Source organism: Geotrypetes seraphini, chromosome 5 (assembly GCF_902459505.1).
Source record: "Geotrypetes seraphini chromosome 5, aGeoSer1.1, whole genome shotgun sequence".
Classification (NCBI taxonomy): Eukaryota; Metazoa; Chordata; class Amphibia; order Gymnophiona; family Dermophiidae; genus Geotrypetes; species Geotrypetes seraphini.
Window position 1 is genome coordinate 109,394,504 of NC_047088.1, and position 19,573 is coordinate 109,414,076.

General features: G+C 43.3%; 1 protein-coding gene across 1 annotated transcript in view; it reads right to left on the bottom strand.

Annotated features, from left to right (window-relative positions):
- Positions 1 to 19,573, bottom strand: part of LOC117360487 (breakpoint cluster region protein-like) — a 101,902-nt gene that overhangs the window by 38,695 nt on the left and 43,634 nt on the right. Inside the window, exons 9-13 of the mRNA XM_033944293.1 lie at positions 18,115 to 18,283; positions 15,891 to 16,016; positions 7,693 to 7,768; positions 3,075 to 3,179; positions 1,788 to 1,862 (exon numbers count right to left, since the gene is read on the bottom strand). Coding sequence (XP_033800184.1) covers positions 1,788 to 1,862; positions 3,075 to 3,179; positions 7,693 to 7,768; positions 15,891 to 16,016; positions 18,115 to 18,283 — 551 coding nt within the window. The remainder of the gene's footprint in view (positions 1 to 1,787; positions 1,863 to 3,074; positions 3,180 to 7,692; positions 7,769 to 15,890; positions 16,017 to 18,114; positions 18,284 to 19,573) is intronic.

A 19,573-nucleotide genomic window follows, 5' to 3' on the forward strand; every position in this document is an offset into this window, starting at 1 on the left:
AGTTGTCTTGGGGGTGGGTTAGGGACCCATAGAGAGGAGGACCCATGCCCATAAGCCCCTGTAATCACTGCATTGATACTTAAACATGTGCACTCCCCTATACACTCCCAAAACCCTTTTGTACTGGCATATAAGTGGCTCCTGCAGCCAAAAGGGCTATTGGGGTGGTAGATAAGTGGGTCTAGGGGATTCTGGAGGTGGTTTGGGGGGCTCACCATAATCTATAAGGGAGCTGTAGGGAGGAGAAGCCATGGCACCCTTTTTGTGAAGTTCACAGCAGTGCCCTGTAAGGTACCCCACTGTTTAGGTGGCATGTCTGGGTGTGCATTCCATCACTTTGCAGACCCCTCCCACATCCAACAGGGCTTGTTCTAGGCGTTTTGGACTTGGATGGAAAGCTGGATGAAAATGTGGTATAAAGATGGACAATTTAGTGGCTTGGACAATCAGATCGGCAGGACGTATAATTAGACGATTTTCGAAACAAAAAAAAGTTGGCTGTATCTTTCGAAAATGTGTCTTAAGCTCTTTTTAACTTTGGATGACTTGCAAGATGGACATAAACGGACTTAGACGTCCCTTTCGATTATGCCCCTCCACATGTTTATAGGGGCCCCTTTCACCTGTGGAGGGGGGTGTCCCAATATTGGATCCATGGGACATCTCTGGTGGACTTGCTATAAAGCAGGGATCTCAAAGTCCCTCCTTGAGGGCCGCATTCCAGTCAGGTTTTTAGGATTTCCCCAATGAATATGCATTGAAAGCAGTGCATGCACATAGATCTCATGCATATTCATTGGGGAAATCTTGAAAACCCGACTGGATTACGGCCCTCAAGAAGGCTATAAAGCTTGGGCATACCAGAGGACTATATAGTGTTTTTGCAATGTAGACTGGGCACCTTTGGCATCCTGCTGTTTTTCTCTTTGGGAAAAAGCCTCCCCAAGTCTTTCTTGTAAACAATCTCTATTGGTGCATCAAGCTTCTCATGCTGCTAGACCAGGGGTGGACAACAAGGGCCGCAATCCAGTCGGGTTTTTAGGGTTTCCCCAATGAATATGCATGAGATCTATTTGCTTGCACTGCCTCCCATTGTATGCAAATGGATCTCATGCATATTCATTGGGGAAATCCTAAAAACCTGACTGGATTGCAGCTCTCGTTGCAGCTCTCATTGGGTGGTTGAGGGTGAGGAGAGTGCTGCATTGGCAGGCTGAGTTTCAGAAAGCTGCCAAGTAGTGACTTGCACATGGCTGTATGGTCAAACTGTGAACAGTGCTATGCAAGTTGCCAGTGCTGCCAGTGCTATACTGGCAGTGCTAGACTGACCATAGCAAATCATTGGAAAAAAATGCTCTGTGCTATCCTTGGTTATGTGGATTGCAAAGATGTGGTACCTGTGTGACATGGAATGATTAATTGCTTTTTCAAAACAAACACTGTCTAAAGTGTGAGGATATTTGGGGCCTGTTCTTAGCAGCAAATGCTCCTTCAGGACCTGTTGTGTTTTGCTTCTGCATGGCATTAAGATTTTCATTTGCAGTTAACTCAATGGTTCGGGATCAGTTGGGGGTCATTTGCTTGTTAAACATTTCTTAAAAATGATTAGAAGTATTAATGGGTATACTTCCATGATTTTGTTTCTAACTCTGGTGTTTTACTGTACTTGTCACTTTTGTTACTGTTTGTATTTTCTTCTTTTATAATACCTGAGTTTTAATAAATACTTCTAAAAATTAAAACAAATGGGAGAGAATCTCAAAAGTATTAATTGTAAAATCACTTACTAGCTGGGGTTTGGAACCCTTGGAGGGAATGTAGTCTTAGCTCCAGAGTACCAAACAGAAGGGAACTGTGGTTGTCTAAAAAAATTAAATATAATTCAAAAGTGTTAGAGGAAACGTTTCCATAGGTAAACATAGGTAAGAGTTTTTAAACTGTAAGAATCCTCTTCTGTTTTGTTAGTCTCGTTTTACATCTTAAGCCAAGGGTGTCAAAGTCCCTCCTCGAGGGCCGCAATCCAGTTGGGTTTTCAGGATTTCTGCAATGAATATGCATGAGATCTATTAGAATACAATGAAAGCAGTGCATGCAAATATATCTCATGCATATTCATTGCGGAAATCCTGAAAATCTGACTGGATTGTGGCCCTCGAGGAGGGACTTTGACACCCCTGTCTTAAGCCCATATGGGCTATTTGAGATTCTAGCTTAGCTTAACCATTATTTGGCCAATTCTGCAACTGAGCACTCCCTTTCAGGCTCCCTGATGTTGCACAATGAAAGCGTATTCTATAATGGTATCTGGGCAGTCTCACATAACACACTTTTCTCTAACTTGTACACACAAGCGGTGATTCCCTGCCTTTGCCCCCTCCTATGCTTCACCTACTGTATGTCAAGGTCCTCTTGCATTTATGTGCTACATGACTTAGAATACGAGGGGCCACTGGAAAGTTCTCAGCCCAACCAACAAAGTTGGAGCAGTCTCCGTTGAGGGCTATACACTTAGGCCCTCTTCTATCAAACTGTGATAGCAGTTTTTAGTGCGGGAAGCCGCGCTGAATGGCCCAAGCTGCTTCCGACACTCATTGAGTTCCTATGAGCAGCGCAGGCCCTTCAGCGCGCTAAAAACTGCTATTGCAGTTTGATATAAGAGGTCCTTAATCCAGCAATTTTCTACTTTTTTCATTCCGTCGGAAAAATATGGAACAAAAAAGAGGAATATCTCTGGACAAAGTGTGTAGCCCTTGAAGGAGGCTGCCCCAACTTTGTTGATTGGACTGAGAACTTTTCAGCAGCCCCTCGTAGTGCTTAGGGACGTAGTTACACATGTGGACTACAGTTAAGACATGTTATTTCACACTTAAACCTGGTTATGAATAACTAGGTCTCATTGAATAAAATGGGATCTGTAAAATAGCAGGGGAAAGTCAAAACCAATAAAAATATTGACCTTTTAAAAAAAAGTTTCTTGATAGATGGTAACTATGACTTCTGTGTTGTGTTCTGTGAAAGTAACCTGCTCTTCTGCAGTTATTTCTGTACAGAAAACACATGTCATTGGTTCTTACCATCACTGCTGCTCTGCAATGGTGGTCTTATGGTGCTGCGAAACTGGGGAAGAGATGAGGTCAGCTTCATAATGTCTGACAAGGAGAGTGGCACTGAATCCAAATCTTGAATCCAAATGAAGCCATAGACAGATACAGGAAAGAGGGACGGGGGATGGGAGAAAAAGAGATTTAGAATATGACAGCAAATTAAGACATATTTGTTTTGCCTTTTTCTTATTTCTTACTTCGGTATCCACATTAACCCCCTGATTCTGTATTCTGTGGCCAAATTTGCGCATGCAAATCTGTGCACACTGCCAATTTATGTGTGCAACTTAATTGTTTGACAAGCCAATCTGTGCTGATAAGTGCCAATTAACAAGCAATTATTGGCACTAATTAGAATTTATGCACACCATTTTCTAAGCATATTCTATAAAGTTGTGCGAGTAAATTGGCGCTATTTTACACCCCAAGACATAAGAACATAAGCAATGCCTCCACTGGGTCAGACCTGAGGTCCATCGTGCCCAGCAGTCCGCTCACACGGCGGCCCAACAGGTCCAGGACCTGTGCAGTAATCCTCTATCTATAGCCCTCTATCCCTTTTTCAAGCAGGAAATTATCCAATCCTTTCTTGAACCCCAGTACCGTACTCTGCCCTATTACGCCCTCTGGAAGCGCATTACAGGTGTCCACCACACGCTGGGTAAAGAAAAACTTCCTAGCATTCGTTTTGAATCTGTCCCCTTTCAACTTTTCCGAATACCCTCTTGTTTTTTTATGTTTTGAAAGTTTGAATAATCTGTCCCTCTCTACTCTCTCTATGCCCTTCATGATCTTGTAGATTTCTATCATGTCTCCTCTAAGTCTACGCTTTTCCAGAGAGAAGAGCCCCAGTCTCTCCAATCTTTCAGTGTATGAAAGATTTTCCATGCCCTTAATCATTCGTGTTGCTCTCCTCTGGACCCTCTCAAGTATTGCCATATCCTTCTTGAGGTACGGTGACCAATACTGAACACAGTACTCCAGGTGCAGGCGCACCATTGCCCGATACAACGGCAGGATGACTTCTTTTGTTCTGGTCGTAATACCCTTTTTAACAATACCCAACATTCTGTTTGCCTTCTTCACGGCTGCTGCGCATTGTGCTGTTGACTTCATTGTTGTGTCCACAAGTACACCCAAATCTCTTTCAAGGTTACTTCCATCTAATACTAATCCCCCCATTTGGTAGCTGAACATCGGGTTCTTTTTCTCTATATGCATAACCTTGCATTTCCCTATATTGAAGTCCATCTGCCATTTATTTGTCCACTCCTCCAGTTTGTTTAGGTCCCTTTGTAGGTCCTCACACTTTTCCGCAGTTCTACCCTTCTACAGAGTTTAGTATCATCCACAAATTTTATAACTTCACACTTCGTCCCCGTTTCCAGGTCATTAATAAATACATTGAACAGCAGCGGTCCGAGTACCGAGCCCTGCGGAACTCTGCTCGAGACCCTCCTCCAGCCCGAGTAGTGACCCTTCACTCCAACCCTCTGCCTTCTGTCTGCCAACCAGTGTTTGACCCATCTGTGTACGTCCCCTTCCACCCCGTGGTTCCACAGCTTCCTAAGTAACCGCTCATGGGGTACCTTGTCAAAGGCCTTTTGGAAGTCGAGGTAAATGATGTCTACAGGTTCCCCTTTGTCCAACTGGCTGTTTACCCCCTCAAAGAAGTGCAGTAAGTTTGTTTGGCATGATCTTCCTTTGCAGAAGCCATGTTGGCTCGCTTTCATCAGCCCATGGTATATTACGATCTCTGAATGACAATAGGATAGTCGTTCTCGAAGGCACATCTTGCGTCAACTAGAGATTGTGCATATTTTAAATTTAGTTCTGCGGTTATGGAATAACTTGCCCATAGACTTATGAAAAGAAGAATCATATATAAATTTTAAAAGACATTTAAAAGCACATTGTTTTCCATTTGGTTTTCTCAACTTAGAATAGAGCTTGGGACTGTGATCTGTGTTTATGTAATGATTAATTTAGTAATGGAAAATTTTTAGCTGTATGGATTAATTATGCTTCATTGAGATCTGATTGTTTTATTGTTTTACCATTAGAATTGTTATTATTGGAATGCTGTTTGTTATAATATTTTATGAAAAAACCCACACAATTTTAACTTTGTTCTTAATCTTTCCTTTTCTATTTTTAAATGGAGTTCTTTTCTAGATGAATGTGAACTATATATTGTAAACCGCTTAGATCAGGGTAGGGAACTCCGATCCTCGAGAGCCGTATTCCAGTCGGGTTTTCAGGATTTCCCCAATGAATATGCATGAGATCTATTTGCATGCACTGCTTTCAATGCATATTCACTGGGGAAATCCTGAAAACCTGACTGGAATACGGCTCTCGAGGAACAGAGTTCACTCCCCCTGGCTTAGATCCTTTTAGGCGACTATGCGGTATATAAAGTTTATAGAATACACCTGATCTGCACACAACTTAGGTGCAGGCGTTTAGGCTTGGTTTTCACTGGCACAAATGCCTGTGCCTAAATGTAAGTCAGACAGACAGGTATTATGCATGCTTCTGTAAACCATGCTTCAGAGGCGGTTTACAGAATCGCAATAAACACCAACCTTTTCAGCGCCAATTTTTTGGGCGACATATATAGAATTTTCTCCTATATCCAATGATATACAAAAGAGCATAAGATATGCTATGCTGTGTGAGACCAGCACTCTGCCTCTGAAAGTGGCAAATCATGTAACTAGGAATTACCCATCAGAACCCAAAGAGCACATCCATTTCTTGCAGGTCACTTCCAGGGATGACAGGTGGCCTTCCCAAATCAATGGAATACAATTCCCTATTAAATTAAATTAGATTAGAAATGGTTGTTTTCAAAGCAAAAAGGACTGCAGACAAAATGTACAAGATGCAGGCCATGTTTACTATATCAAGTATAAATGCGGTCAGTGTTACCACCCTTCAAACAAACCTAAGGACCCGACACGGTCCATGTTTCGATAAACACGCCTTCCTCAGGGGTCCAGGGTTGATAGGGTTTGAATTAAACCGCAATATAAAATGATAATAAACTTAGGCCTGTAAGAGCTCTGGAAAGATAGCACTTGGCAAAAAACTTCCACCAGTGGAAGTTTTTTGCCAAGTGTATTGGTGTGTTATCTCTCCAGAGCTCTTACAGGCCTAAGTTTATTATCATTTTATATTGCGGTTTAATTAAAACCCTATTAACCCTGGACCCCTGAGGAAGGCGTGTTTACCGAAACATGGACCGTGCCACTTTTAGAGACATCTGGAGCATCGAGATAAAATAGTATATTTCTGCGTCTCGTTAGCCACGAATTTGGACTTGGAGATTGAAATGCACAGCGTCAGCATCTTTGAGACAAACATGGTTATTTTTGTTGCATAGGATTTTCTGGACCCCAGTTCGGTTAAATAAAATAGATAGTTCTAAGTCTATTAGATGCTGGCATTATCATATTAATATAGGGACTTTGGATCATTTTTTATATTTTTGTCCTTTGATATTTATATTTTGGAAGTCAATCTGGGGACAAATAAATCTTGTTCTTGAATCAAATGTTCCACTAACATATGAAGCTATAATATGTGGAGCAATACTACATGTAGTTAAACCCACTTTAGATAAATATAAGAGCCGTCTTTTTATGATTATGACAGGCATAGCTATTCAGTTGATCACGAGTAACTGGAAAAACCATGACAGAATAAGTTACACTTTTTGGTGGGTGAATGTGTGTACTATATACAGATATGAAAGAATTAACACGGAGTGTAGGGGATTTAGTAGTGCATTTAATAAAGTATGGAGCCCATTCACTAAATTTGTGAAATTATATTAATGTTTATTTATCTTTTCTTTTCTTCTGCTCATTTACCTTTATACATCCCAAGGGGGGGAGGGGGGTGGGAAATTAATATTGATGGTCACACTTGGGTAACTTAATTTCTCATTTCTCATTAATTTCTCATAACATGTTATGTTATGTTACTAATAAAAGTAGGAAAACAAAAACATTTTGAATGATATATATGTTACCTGTACAGTTAATAGTGCAATGTATGTAACAATTATTGTTCTTTTATTTGTATTGCACTGTTTTAGTTTGAAAATCAATAAAGAATTACAAAAAAAAAAAAAGAAGTGCGCTGGAACAACTGTCAGTAATAAAGAGGGAACTTATGCCACAGCCATCATGGGCAGAAGATGGAAACCACACAAGAGTAGGAGGAAAGACCAGAAAATTGTGTGTAAGAAGGAATAGGGAGCCACAGATCAAAACATCACCAGCAAAAAGGAGCAAAGAACTACAAGTCCAAGCTTCAAACTTCAAGAAGGAACAGGAAGCTTCAAGACAGATTTCACCAGTACAGCAGAAAGAGAGACAGAGAGGAAGAAAATGAGAGGAAAGATGCTGGGGCTGGGGAGGGAAGGTCATTAAATTTTCATCTGGCCATCTTAATGATTTTAAATGTTCTATGTGGCTTTTCTCATGAAATGTTTGGGCTTCCCTGCTCTAAAATGTTACAAATACCTAAACAGATTATTTTCTAAAACTAAGTGAAAATATTTTTTTCCTTTTCTTACTTCTATTCCTTGCTTGTTCAATCTGTTCCTTCCATTCATGGAGCTCAAATTCTGAAGACAACAAGAAAGTATAACTCTAGATATGAGAAAACATACAAAATAAATAGTGTTTGATTAGTTTCCTCTGAAAAGTAATTTTCACCAACCAGACTGTATAAAGTATGTCAAACTGAAATTGCTGGATTGGTGATTGGTGATTAGATGATTGGGTAACAGGTGTGCCAGTTGGATTGTTTCATGGTCAGGTTGTTGAATTGTTTAATGGGCAGCAATGAGGTGGCATTAATGCTAATTGAACACTTAAATGTTTGAATAGCTAAATGCTTTATGATTAAATGGTAGAATTGTATTTATTTATTTATTGGATTGGTAATTAAGGGGCCCATTTGCTACAGTTTGGTGTGCATTAACAGACATTAGCCTATGCTAAGTACCATATGATCTGTAGTGGAGATTAAGAACCATTAACTAGTGATATCAATATTTGAGAATCCTGTGTAGTCACTCACTCATCAGTATTTCTCAGTATTCAGCAGATAATACTTGATGCAATCCTGTGCAGTCAGGGAAGGTCCTTTAGGCTAAATTGGAGGGAATTTTAGGAATTCTGGTATAGCCTTCCTTTTGATTATTAAACAAATAAACAAAAAAGGATGTTGGCAGGGCAGTGTTAACTAAGCTCTTGTCTGCTCCTGGGGGATTTGGTCCTGTTAGAGTCTGCCTTTTGGCAAGGGCTGCTGCATCTGGTTGTGCTAGGCCCCTTCCCTACCTCCTTAAGCCCTGTCAAGAACCTGTTGATTCTGCTTTGGTTCCCCTCTTCCCAACTCCTAGGAGGTGGACCTGAAAAGCCCTTATGGGACCAGAAGCAAACTCCACAAATAAGTATAATAATTTTTAAAGGACTCACTGAGTACATTCGTGGATGTAGCTAAAGCAAACATCGGTGGCAGGGGCACCCACAGGTTTTTTGACAGCAGAAGTGGATCTAGGCTAGCTTTGGGTGGTTGAGGGTGAGGAGACTGCTGCATTGGCAGGCTGAGTTTCAGAAAGCTGCCAAGTAGTGACTTGCACATGGCTGTATGGTCAAACTGTGAACAGTGCTATGCAAGTGCTATGCAAGTTGCCAGTGCTGCCAGTGCTATACAAGTTGCCAGTGTTGCCAGTGCTATGCAAGTTCCTCCAGCAGCTACTAATGCATGTGTGGGAAATGGAGCTGTGGGGATATTCCTGAGGGTGAATATCCCCACAGATAGCTGCTGATGACAGAAATTATTCACATGCCTGGCAGAGCTTAAAGGACTCCTATGAAAGAACCAATTGTGGCAGGAAAAGCACAGTTACTTACCGTAACAGGTGTTATCCAGGGACAGCAGGCAGATATTCTTGACTGATGGGTGACGGCACCGACGGAGCCCCGGTACGGACAATTTTAGAGTGATTGCACTCTAAGAACTTAGAAAGTTCCAGTAGGCCGCACCGCGCACGCGCGAGTGCCTTCCCGCCTGACGGAGGCGCGCGGTCCCCAGTTAAGATAAGCCAGCTTAGAAGCCAACCCGGGGAGAAGGGTGGGACGCAAGAATATCTGCCTGCTGTCCCTGGATAACACCTGTTACGGTAAGTAACTGTGCTTTATCCCAGGACAAGCAGGCAGCATATTCTTGACTGATGGGTGACCTCCAAGCTAACAAAAAGAGGGAAGGTTGGCCATTAGGAAAACAAATTTTGTAAAACAGATAGGCCGAAATGTCCATCCCGTCTGGAGAAGGCATCCAGACAATAATGAGATGTGAAAGTATGAACTGAGGACCAAGTAGCAGCTTTGCAGATTTCCTCAATAGGAGTGGAACGGAGGAAAGTTACAGATGCTGCCATAGCTCGGACTCTATGGGCTGTGACAGAACCTTCCAGTGTCAGTCCGGACTGAGAATAACAGAATGAAATGCATGCTGCAAGCCAATTTGATAACGTACGTTTAGAAACAGGAAGTCCCAATTTATTCGGATCAAAGGACAGAAAGAGTTGGGGAGATGATCTGTGGGGCTTAGTACGCTCTAAATAGTAAGCTAGAGCCCGCTTACAGTCCAAAGTGTGCAGAGCCTGTTCTCCAGAATGAGAGTGAGGTTTCGGAAAGAAGACAGGCAGAACAATGGATTGGTTGAGATTGAATTCAGAGACAACCTTAGGGAGAAACTTTGGATGTGTACGCAGAACCACCTTGTCATGATGAAAGATTGTAAAAGGTGGATCCGCAACTAGTGCATGTAGCTCACTGACCCTCCTGGCAGAGGTTAGAGCAATAAGGAAGAGCACTTTCCAAGTGAGAAACTTGAAAGGAGCTGTAGCTAAAGGTTCAAACGGAGGCTTCATTAAGGCGGAGAGAACCACATTGAGATCCCAGACTACAGGAGGGGCTTTAAGAGGTGGTTTCACATTGAAAATGAATCTGGTTTCACATTGAAAATGAATCTGGAAACCAAAGGATGAGCTGAAAGGAGTTTTCCATGAACTGGCTCATGAAAAAGAGCAATAGCACTGAGGTGAACTCTGATGGAAGTAGACTTGAGACCAGAGTCAGACAAAGAAAGAAGGTAATCCAACAAAGTCTCCACTGCAAGGGACGTGGGATCATGATGATGAAGAAGACACCAGGAAGAAAATCTTGTCCACTTCTGATGGTAACATTGCAGAGTGGCTGGTTTCCTGGAGGCATCCAAAATAGAACGAACGGGTTGAGATAAAAGAGTATCATTTGAAGTCAGCCCGAGAGATACCAAGCTGTCAGGTGCAGAGACTGAAGGTTGGGATGCAGAAGGGTCTCCTGATGCTGTGTAAGCAGAGAAGGAAACTGTGGAAGTAGAATAGGTTCCCTGGAGCTGAGTTGAAGTAGAAGGGAGAACCAATGCTGCCTGGGCCACCGTGGAGCAATGAGAATCATGGTGGCTTGTTCCCTCTGTAGCTTGAACAAGGTTCGCAACATGAGAGGTAGAGGGGGAAAAGCATACAGGAACAGATTGGACCAATCCAGAAGAAATGCGTCTGCTGCCAGACGATGAGGAGAGTAGAGTCTGGAGCAGAAGTGGGGCAGCTGATGATTGTGAGGAGCTGCAAAGAGGTCTATCTGAGGAGTGCCCCATTGATCGAAAATGGACTGGAGAGTCAACTGATCGAGCGTCCATTCGTGGGGTTGGAGAATTCTGCTGAGGTTGTCCGCCGAGGAATTCTGCTCTCCCTGAATGTAGATAGCCTTCAGGAACAATTGGTGATCTGTCGCCCAAGTCCAAATCTTCTGGGCTTCCTGACACAAGAGGCGAGAGCCGGTTCCACCCTGTTTGTTGATGTAGTACATCGCGACCTGATTGTCTGTGCATAGCAAGAGGACTTGAGGGAAGAGAAGATGCTAGAAAGCCTTGAGAGCGTAAAACATCGCTCTGAGTTCTAGGAAGTTGATATGATGCTTCATTTCCTGGGCCGTCCAAAGGCCTTGAGTTTGAAACTCGTTTAAATGAGCTCCCCAGGCATAAGGGGAGGCGTCGGTGGTGATGACAAGTTGATGAGGAGGTAGATGGAACAGAAGACCTCTGGAGAGATTTGAGGATATCAACCACCATTGTAGAGACTGACGAAGAGATGATGTCACAAATACGTGTCGTGAGCAAGGATCCGTTGCTTGGGACTACTGGGTAGCAAGGGTCCATTGAGGAGTGCGCAGGTGAAGACGTGCAAAGGGGGTGACATGAACTGTTGAGGCCATGTGACCTAAGAGTATCATCATTTGCTTTGCAGAAATGGAGCATTGTGGAAGCACCTGCTGACATAGAGATTGAAGAGTCTGGAGACGGTTGGACGGAAGGAATGCTCTCATGAGGACAGTGTCTAGGATCACTCCTATAAATTGAAGTCTCTGAGTGAGGATGAGATGAGATTTGGGTAGATTGATCTCGAACCCCAGAAGTTGCAGAAACAGGATGGTTTGGTTGGTGGCCAGGAGCACTGTCTGAGAGGAAGTGGCCTTGATTAACCAGTCGTCCAGGTAAGGAAAGACTTGAAGGTGGTGAGAGCGTAGAAAAGCAGCCACCACAATCAGACATTTGGTGAACACTCTTGGAGAGGAGGCAAGACCGAAGGGTAGCACCTTGTACTGGTAATGACAGTGGTTGATCATGAAGCGGAGGTACTGTCTGGAGGCCAGATTGACGGGAACATGAGTGTATGCCTCTTTGAGATCGAGGGAGCATAGCCAGTCGCCTTGAGTGAGAAGAGGATAAAGAATGGCCAAAGAGAGCATTTTGAATTTTTCTTTGACCAAGCATTTGTTGAGATCGCGAAGATCTAGAATGGGTCTGAGATCTCCTGTTTTTTTGGGGACCAAAAAATAACGGGAGTAGAATCCCTGCCCCTGCTGATCTAGAGGAACTTCCTCTATTGCGTTCAGAAGAAGGAGGGATTGAACCTCCTGAAGAAGGAGGGAAAATTGAGGAGTGTTCAAAGCAGACTCTCTTGGCAGACTTTGGGCAGGGAGTGTTTGAAAGTTGAGAGAGTAGCCGTGGCGGATGATGTTGAGGACCCACTGATCCGATGTGATGATCTCCCAACGGCTGATGTAATCTGAAAGACGCCCTCCTATGGGTCGAGGTAGATGGGCAGATGGTGAAATACTGGCTATGCCCTGGAGAACCACGTCAAAAGGGTTGGGTAGACTTTTGAGGTGGAGGAGGTTTCACCTGTTGTTGCTGAGCTGGCCTAGGAGGTTGTCATTGTTGCTGACGCTGACGTCTAGGCTGTTGAGTAGCTGGTGGTAGAGGACGAGCTACATAACGGCGTTGGTAGGCCGATGGTTGGCGAAAAGGCCGGGCGGGTGGAGTCTTTTTCTTGGTTTTCAAGAGAGTGTCCCTTCGAGTCTCATGGGCAGCTTTTGGGTAGTGGAATCCATAGACTCTCCGAAAAGCTCATCGCCTAAGCAGGGAGCGTTAGCCAGGCGATCCTGATGGTTAACGTCGAGCTCAGAGACTGTAAGCCATGCCAAACGGCGCATGGCAACTGACATGGCCGTGGCTCTAGAAGTCAATTCAAAGGTATCATATATTGACCTAACCAGGAACTTCCGCAGTTGAAGGAGAGAGGAAGAACAGTGGCGAAATGCAGATTTCTTACGGTCAGGGAGGTATTTTTCAAAAGCAGTCAGATCTTGAATGAGATGCTTTAAATAAAAAGAAAAATGAAAAGCATAGTTCCCTGACCTATTAGCTAACATGGCATTCTGATATAGGCGTTTGCCAAATTTGTCCATGGCTTTTCCTTCTCTGCCAGGAGGGACCGAGGCATACACACTAGCTCCAGCTGACTTCTTAAGTGTGGATTCTACTAAAAGAGACTCATGAGGGAGTTGAGGTTTGTCGAAGCCAGGAATGGGGATGACCTTATACAAGGAATCCAATTTACGGGGAGCTCCCGGTATGGTCAGAGGAGTCTCCAGGTTTTTGTAAAAGGTCTCCCTCAAGATATCGTGGAGAGGGAGTTTGAGAAATTCCCTTGGAGGCTGGTCAAAGTCCAGTGCATCCAAAAACGCTTTGGATTTCTTGGACTCAGCCTCCAAGGGAATAGAAAGAGATTCACACATCTCTTTTAAGAAAGAGGTAAAAGATGTGGAATCTGGTTTAGAGGAAGGATCTGCACCAGACTGATTCTCATCACCAGAGGAACACTCACCCTCAGAAAGAAGAGGCTCTTCGGAGTCACCCCACAGATCAGGATCCCTAATTTGGGAGCTACAGTCTCGAGACTCCGGTGTGGAGGGTTCCAGGTGTCGGGATTTGCGTGCCGACTTACCTGACCTCGTAGACACGGTACCGGGAGACATTAACGGCTGCAACGGTGCCGAAGTCTGAACAGCTTGGTGTTGAGCCAGCGGTTCCGGTGCGAGGACTGGCATGGAGACCGATGAAGCAGAGTGGACCGGTACCAACAACGTGGACGCGGACAATAAAGGCTGCTCCACTGTCGGTACCGGTGGCTCAGATCGGACCGGAACTGGAAGGTTCGGTGCCAATAGGGCAGGAAGGAGCTGTTGTAACTGCTCCTTAAGCTGCACCTGGAAGACGGCTGCAATGTGCTCGTCCAGAGAGGGCACCGGTACCGCTTTTTTCTTCTGCGGTACCTGCGGTGCCGCTCGACGCCCCGAGGATGAGGAGCCCGAGGTCGAGGGACTCACCTCAATAGGGGCGGAGCGCTTCCGCGGGCGCCTCGTGGTCGGCAGGACTGGGCTCGCTGCTATCGAGACCGGAGGACGCTCCAGCGGGGAAGGCTTCTTAGCCGGCTTACCTGGATGTTGCGACGCCGGGGCGGTGTCGTGCGGCGTCGACAAAGTGGGTGCCGACTGAGATGGGACCGACGCCGGTGTCGATGCCGCAGGGTCAGACATCTCGGCACCGAAAAGCAACCGTTGCTGGATTTGACGGTTTTTCAATGTCCGTTTCTTTAATGTGGCACAGCGGGTGCAAGAGGAAGCCTGATGCTCGGGACCCAGGCACTGTAAGCACCAGTTGTGCGGGTCCGTGAGAGAAATAGGCCGTGCACACCGCTGGCACTTTTTAAACCCTGGCTGGGGGGGCATGAAAGTAAAAACGGCTTCTGCCAAATCGAAGGCCGAGGCCTCGATGGTGGCAGCAGGCCCCACCGGGGCAAACTCGAAAAAAGAAAGAAAAAAAGAAACTTTCTTTTTTTTTTTTTTTTATAAGAAAAGAATAAAAGTAAAAAATGGAATACAATTCCGACAAAGTTTTCGTGAGCAGGAAGGCGTAAGGAAAAAATCTTTTCAACAGCCGTTGAAAAGCGCGTCTTCTTAGCTCCGCGGAAACTAAGAAACTGGGGACCGCGCGCCTCCGTCGGGCGGGAAGGCACTCGCGCGTGCGCGGTGCGGCCTACTGGAACTTTCTAAGTTCTTAGAATGCAATCACTCTAAAATTGTCCGTACCGGGGCTCCGTCGATGCCGTCACCCATCAGTCAAGAATATGCTGCCTGCTTGTCCTGGGATAATGCTGCATTACAGAGACAAGGGCAGAAAAGCCAGGCCCACTGATTCTGAAGCAGGTATTAAATAGGAGTCAGGTTTGACCTCTGGGAAAAGCCCCAGGAGCAAGGAGGCATATCAGGAGAGTTGTACAGGGATATTTGCCAGAGTATGTGCTTCCTATGCATAAAGCCTTTCATTTGAGATTAGGGCAAGTGTTTCAGCAGCTGGAGCTGCTCAGGAGCCCACAACTGTTGGTGGAGAAGGAGCTTGCTAGTATCAGATGATTCTCTTGTTAGGGTGGAGAAAATACCAATGAATATATGTTTATTAAAGGAGCATTAGTGCTGCTGGGTGTCACGGGTCCCCTGGTAGAGGCTGGCCTTAAGGAGCTTTATTGGCGCTTTGTATTGGTAGCTCTGGGGCTTACTAAAAAACTTATCCTGCAACATTGGGTGGGTGAGGTGTGCTCTATGGTCCAACAGTGGCGGGCCAGTATGTCCCAAATGACGACTTGGGAGAGACAATGCAGAAAGGGTTTTTTTCTTCTTGTACTGCATTATCTCCTTGTGTGGGTAGAGGGTTTTCACTGTTTTGTTAGTATATCAAAAATTTTTGAGCATATGTATTATCTGTATATGTTTCGTATGCATTTCTGCTTTGCTAGGTAATTTTGTTGATTGCTGTTTGCTCAATAAAAATTATTTAAACATAAAATTATCCCAGGAATTATAGACATAAAAGCATGCATGGTGACAAGGTGGGGCAGAGTTTGAGAAGAGCATGAACAATGATGGGTTCAGCCATTAAAGTCTTCTGTTTCAAAGATTCTAGGATTTCTTTGAAAATATTTTAGAAAATATAATTTATATGCTAACATTTATACCTAATACCAAGCAAGCGTAAATGTCCAAGGCTTCACGCTAGTATTTATAAAGACACATAGGCATCGGGAGGGTAATTCAAAACTAGCACAAATTATGTTGTGGGCATTCAATTTACACCTGTTTGGGTAATTTTAAAAAAGCACTTTTACTTACATAAAAAAGACCTTTGTGTTTCCTTCATAAAATTACCCCCCAAAGTTTAATTGAATAGTGGTAGTTAGATAGGCGGCAGTAATGATGGATGCTTGATTGGCACTAGGTAGCAAGAGCATCTTCTTGCTGGAAGAGTTGCTTAGTCACTCACCTTGCCAATCTTGCTGTGGATGCAGAGTGGCATCATTGGGGAGTTCTGTATTAGCCAGAGCTCACAGTCCAATAGTTTCTTCCTGGTTTTGTCCAGCACTTTTTTCACTGATCCCCTGTTCTGCTTCTTAAAGAGATGAAAGGTAAAAGTATCATTTGAGGTAATTCTTTAAGGAGGGCACAAACATTTAGGTGCCACAAATGCATGTGAATAGCAAGATTACTGGCACATACGAGGGGCCGCTAAAAAGTTCTCAGCCCAACCAAGAAGAGAATGGTGTGGAGCCATGAAACTTAAAAGCTATTTCACACTTTTCTTGACACTTTTCATTTCAATGATTATGAAATGAAACAAAAAGTGTCAGGGAAAATGTGGAATAACTTGTAAGTTTCATGGTTTCACATCATTCTCTTCGTGGTTGGGCTGAGAACTTTTCAGTGGCCTCTCGTATGCACATATGCATCTAATTGCCATTAGTCTGGCTATAAAACAGTGCTTAAATGTGATGGTGAGTAATATGCAGGTGGACATATCTATATATATAAAATCGGAGGTATGTGTGTATGTATGTGTGTGTGTATGTGCCACGATCACGCAAAAACGGCTTGACTGATTTGAACGAAACTTGGTATGCAGATCCCTCACTACCTGGGGTGATATGTTCTGGGGGTCTCGCGGCCCACCTGCACACGTGGGCGGAGCTACAAACAGAAAATCAGATTTCACCCATTCAAGTCAATGGAAAAAATGTAAAAAGCTGTGGGACCGATTTGAACGAAAATTGGTATGCAGATCCCTCACTACCTGGGGTGATATGTTCTGGGGGTCTCGCGGCCCACCTGCACACGTGGGCGGAGCTACAAACAGAAAATATGATTTCACCCATTCAAGTCAATGGAAAAAATGTAAAAAGCTGTGGGATCTCCAGTTATTTTACTTAGCAACCTTGACCCACCAAAACTTTGCAATGGCACAAGGCTTTGTGTAAAGAGGTTACTGGCCAATGTAATTGAAGCGACTATCTTAACCGGAAAGGGACAAGGTGAAACCGTATTTATCCCGCGGATACCACTTATTCCAACAGATCTTCCTTTTCAGTTTAAGAGATTGCAAATTCCAGTGAGACTTGTATTCTCTATCACAATCAAGAAATCACAAGGACAGACTATTACATACTGTGGAGTGGATTTAAGATCCCCCTGTTTTTCCCATGGACAACTCTATGTTGCTTGCTCAAGGGTGGGTTCACCCAAGAATGTATATGTTCTTGCTCCTGGAGGTGAAACTAAAAATGTTGTTTATAATCAAGTTTTGTGTTAGTTGTATTGTATTCATTTTGTCAAATATTTCACTTTATAATTTGAATATTGTACTTTTTATAAAGCTGTAAAAAAATAATTTCATTCACCACTATAAAGTATCTTTATTTGAATCCATTTACAGTGTTATTGCTATAATTAAATACCCGTGCAACGCCGGGGCATCAGCTAGTATATATATATATGTGTGTGTGTGGCGTGTGAATGGAGTGCCCAGTTACATGCGTAAATTACAGAATACCATAACTTACATGCATTTTTCTACAATCTAGGTGTGAACATTTACACCAGCTCTATGGCTGGTGTAAGTAGCTGTGCCTGAATTATATGCACATATTTGAGCTACTACATTGATATTCTATAAAGAAAAATAGGCACCTACTTTCCTTTATAGAATAGGTACTTAAAAATAAGACATCTCTCGTTATACACAAGAAGAAAACAGAAACCAAAGACATAACCCCAGTGACTTTTCCTTTTCTTTGAGGGGCTTCACCCAGATTCTAATGCAAAATCCATAATTATACAACAATTTTCAATAAATCTGCATAGTTTTCTTCTCTCTCTTTGGTTTATTCTTATCCTCGGGTTCTCTGCCTCATTATTCCTATCTGTCTTTTCTCCCAGCACTCTGAGTTCCTGCTAGTATATGAAGAAGAATTTATTTATATAAATTTATATTTCCTTTTCTTTGCATTTCAACATGTCAGTCAACATGGTATACAATCATAAAATATTAAAAATCCCAATTAACACAACATCAAGGACACAGTAACATCTTCATTGCTTTTCTAAACTGTAAGCCCAACATTCATTCTTTCAATCTAGCGTTGCTAAACTGGAATTAATGAGCATATTTTCAAGATGTTATTGGGTATTCTTTTGAATTTCATCAAATGACCTACCTTCTCTTCCTGAATTTCCAGCCTAGTCTGGTGGATTAGCTTCCGTGTGTCATTTATAAGCTCTTGTGACTCAATTGGGATTGCTGCAACAATATCTTCCTCTACCAGTGATTGAAGTGTGAGGTCAGTCAGGGGTATGGACCACTCATGCTTATAATAATCTTGTTTCCTAGTAAAACAGAAAGAAAGGAGGAAGAGCTGGGAAAAATAAACAGACTATGGCTGCCTGAGTTTCCCCCACTCTCACTACTTCTATACTATTCCTTTCAGCACCTCCCTCTTGGGTAGCTAGATGATTGGAATAGATTACTATATATTTGATTGAAATGGTTTGCAAGGAATGGTTTTGAAGTGGTTTACGGAATTTCTGCAGAATAGAACATACGAGTTAAGGAAGAGTAGTAGAAGTCTCACTCCTGGAGATCATTTTGTGGGGTCCCTCAGGACTCCCTGTTAAGAATATAAGTATAGCCTTACTGGGTCAGACCAGTGGTTCAGCTAGTCCAGTATCTCGTCTTCATGGAGGCCAATCCAAGTCACAAGTACCTGGCAAAGACCAAATTAATAGAAAGCATTCCATGCTACCAATCCAGGGCAATGGCAGACTATGGACTTTTCCTCTAAGAACTTTTCCAAACCTTTTTTAAAACTAGCTACATTAACCGCTCTTACCACATCCTCTGGCAACGCATTCCAGAGCTTAACTATTCTCTGTTGTCTTCTTCCTTGTTTAATGTTTATTTAAGAGACCTGGGGAATATATTTGCCCTACCATATGTTCATATATACTCTAATGCAGATGATATTTTCCCGCTTTGTTTAACTCGGGATTATTTTGATGATACTATAACATAGTAACATAGTAGATGACGGCAGATAAAGACCCGAATGGTCCATCCAGTCTGCCCAACCTGATTCAATTTAAAATTTTTATTTTTATTTTTTTCTTCTTAGCTATTTCTGGGCGAGAATCCAAAGCTTTACCCGGTACTGTGCTTGGGTTCCAACTGCCGAAATCTCTGTTAAGACTTACTCCAGCCCATCTACACCCTCCCAGCCATTGAAGCCCTCCTCTGCCCATCCTCCTCCAAACGGCCATGCACAGACACAGACCGTACAAGTCTGCCCAGTAACTGGCCTAGTTCAATCTTTAATATTATTTTCTGATTCTAAATCTTCTGTGTTCATCCCACGCTTCTTTGAACTCAGTCACAGTTTTACTCTCCACCACCTCTCTTGGGAGCGCATTCCAGGCATCCACCACCCTCTCCGTAAAGTAGAATTTCCTAACATTGCCCCTGAATCTACCACCCCTCAACCTCAAATTATGTCCTCTGGTTTTACCATTTTCCTTTCTCTGGAAAAGATTTTGTTCCAAGTTAATACCCTTCAAGTATTTGAACGTCTGAATCATATCTCCCCTGTCTCTCCTTTCCTCTAGGGTATACATATTCAGGGC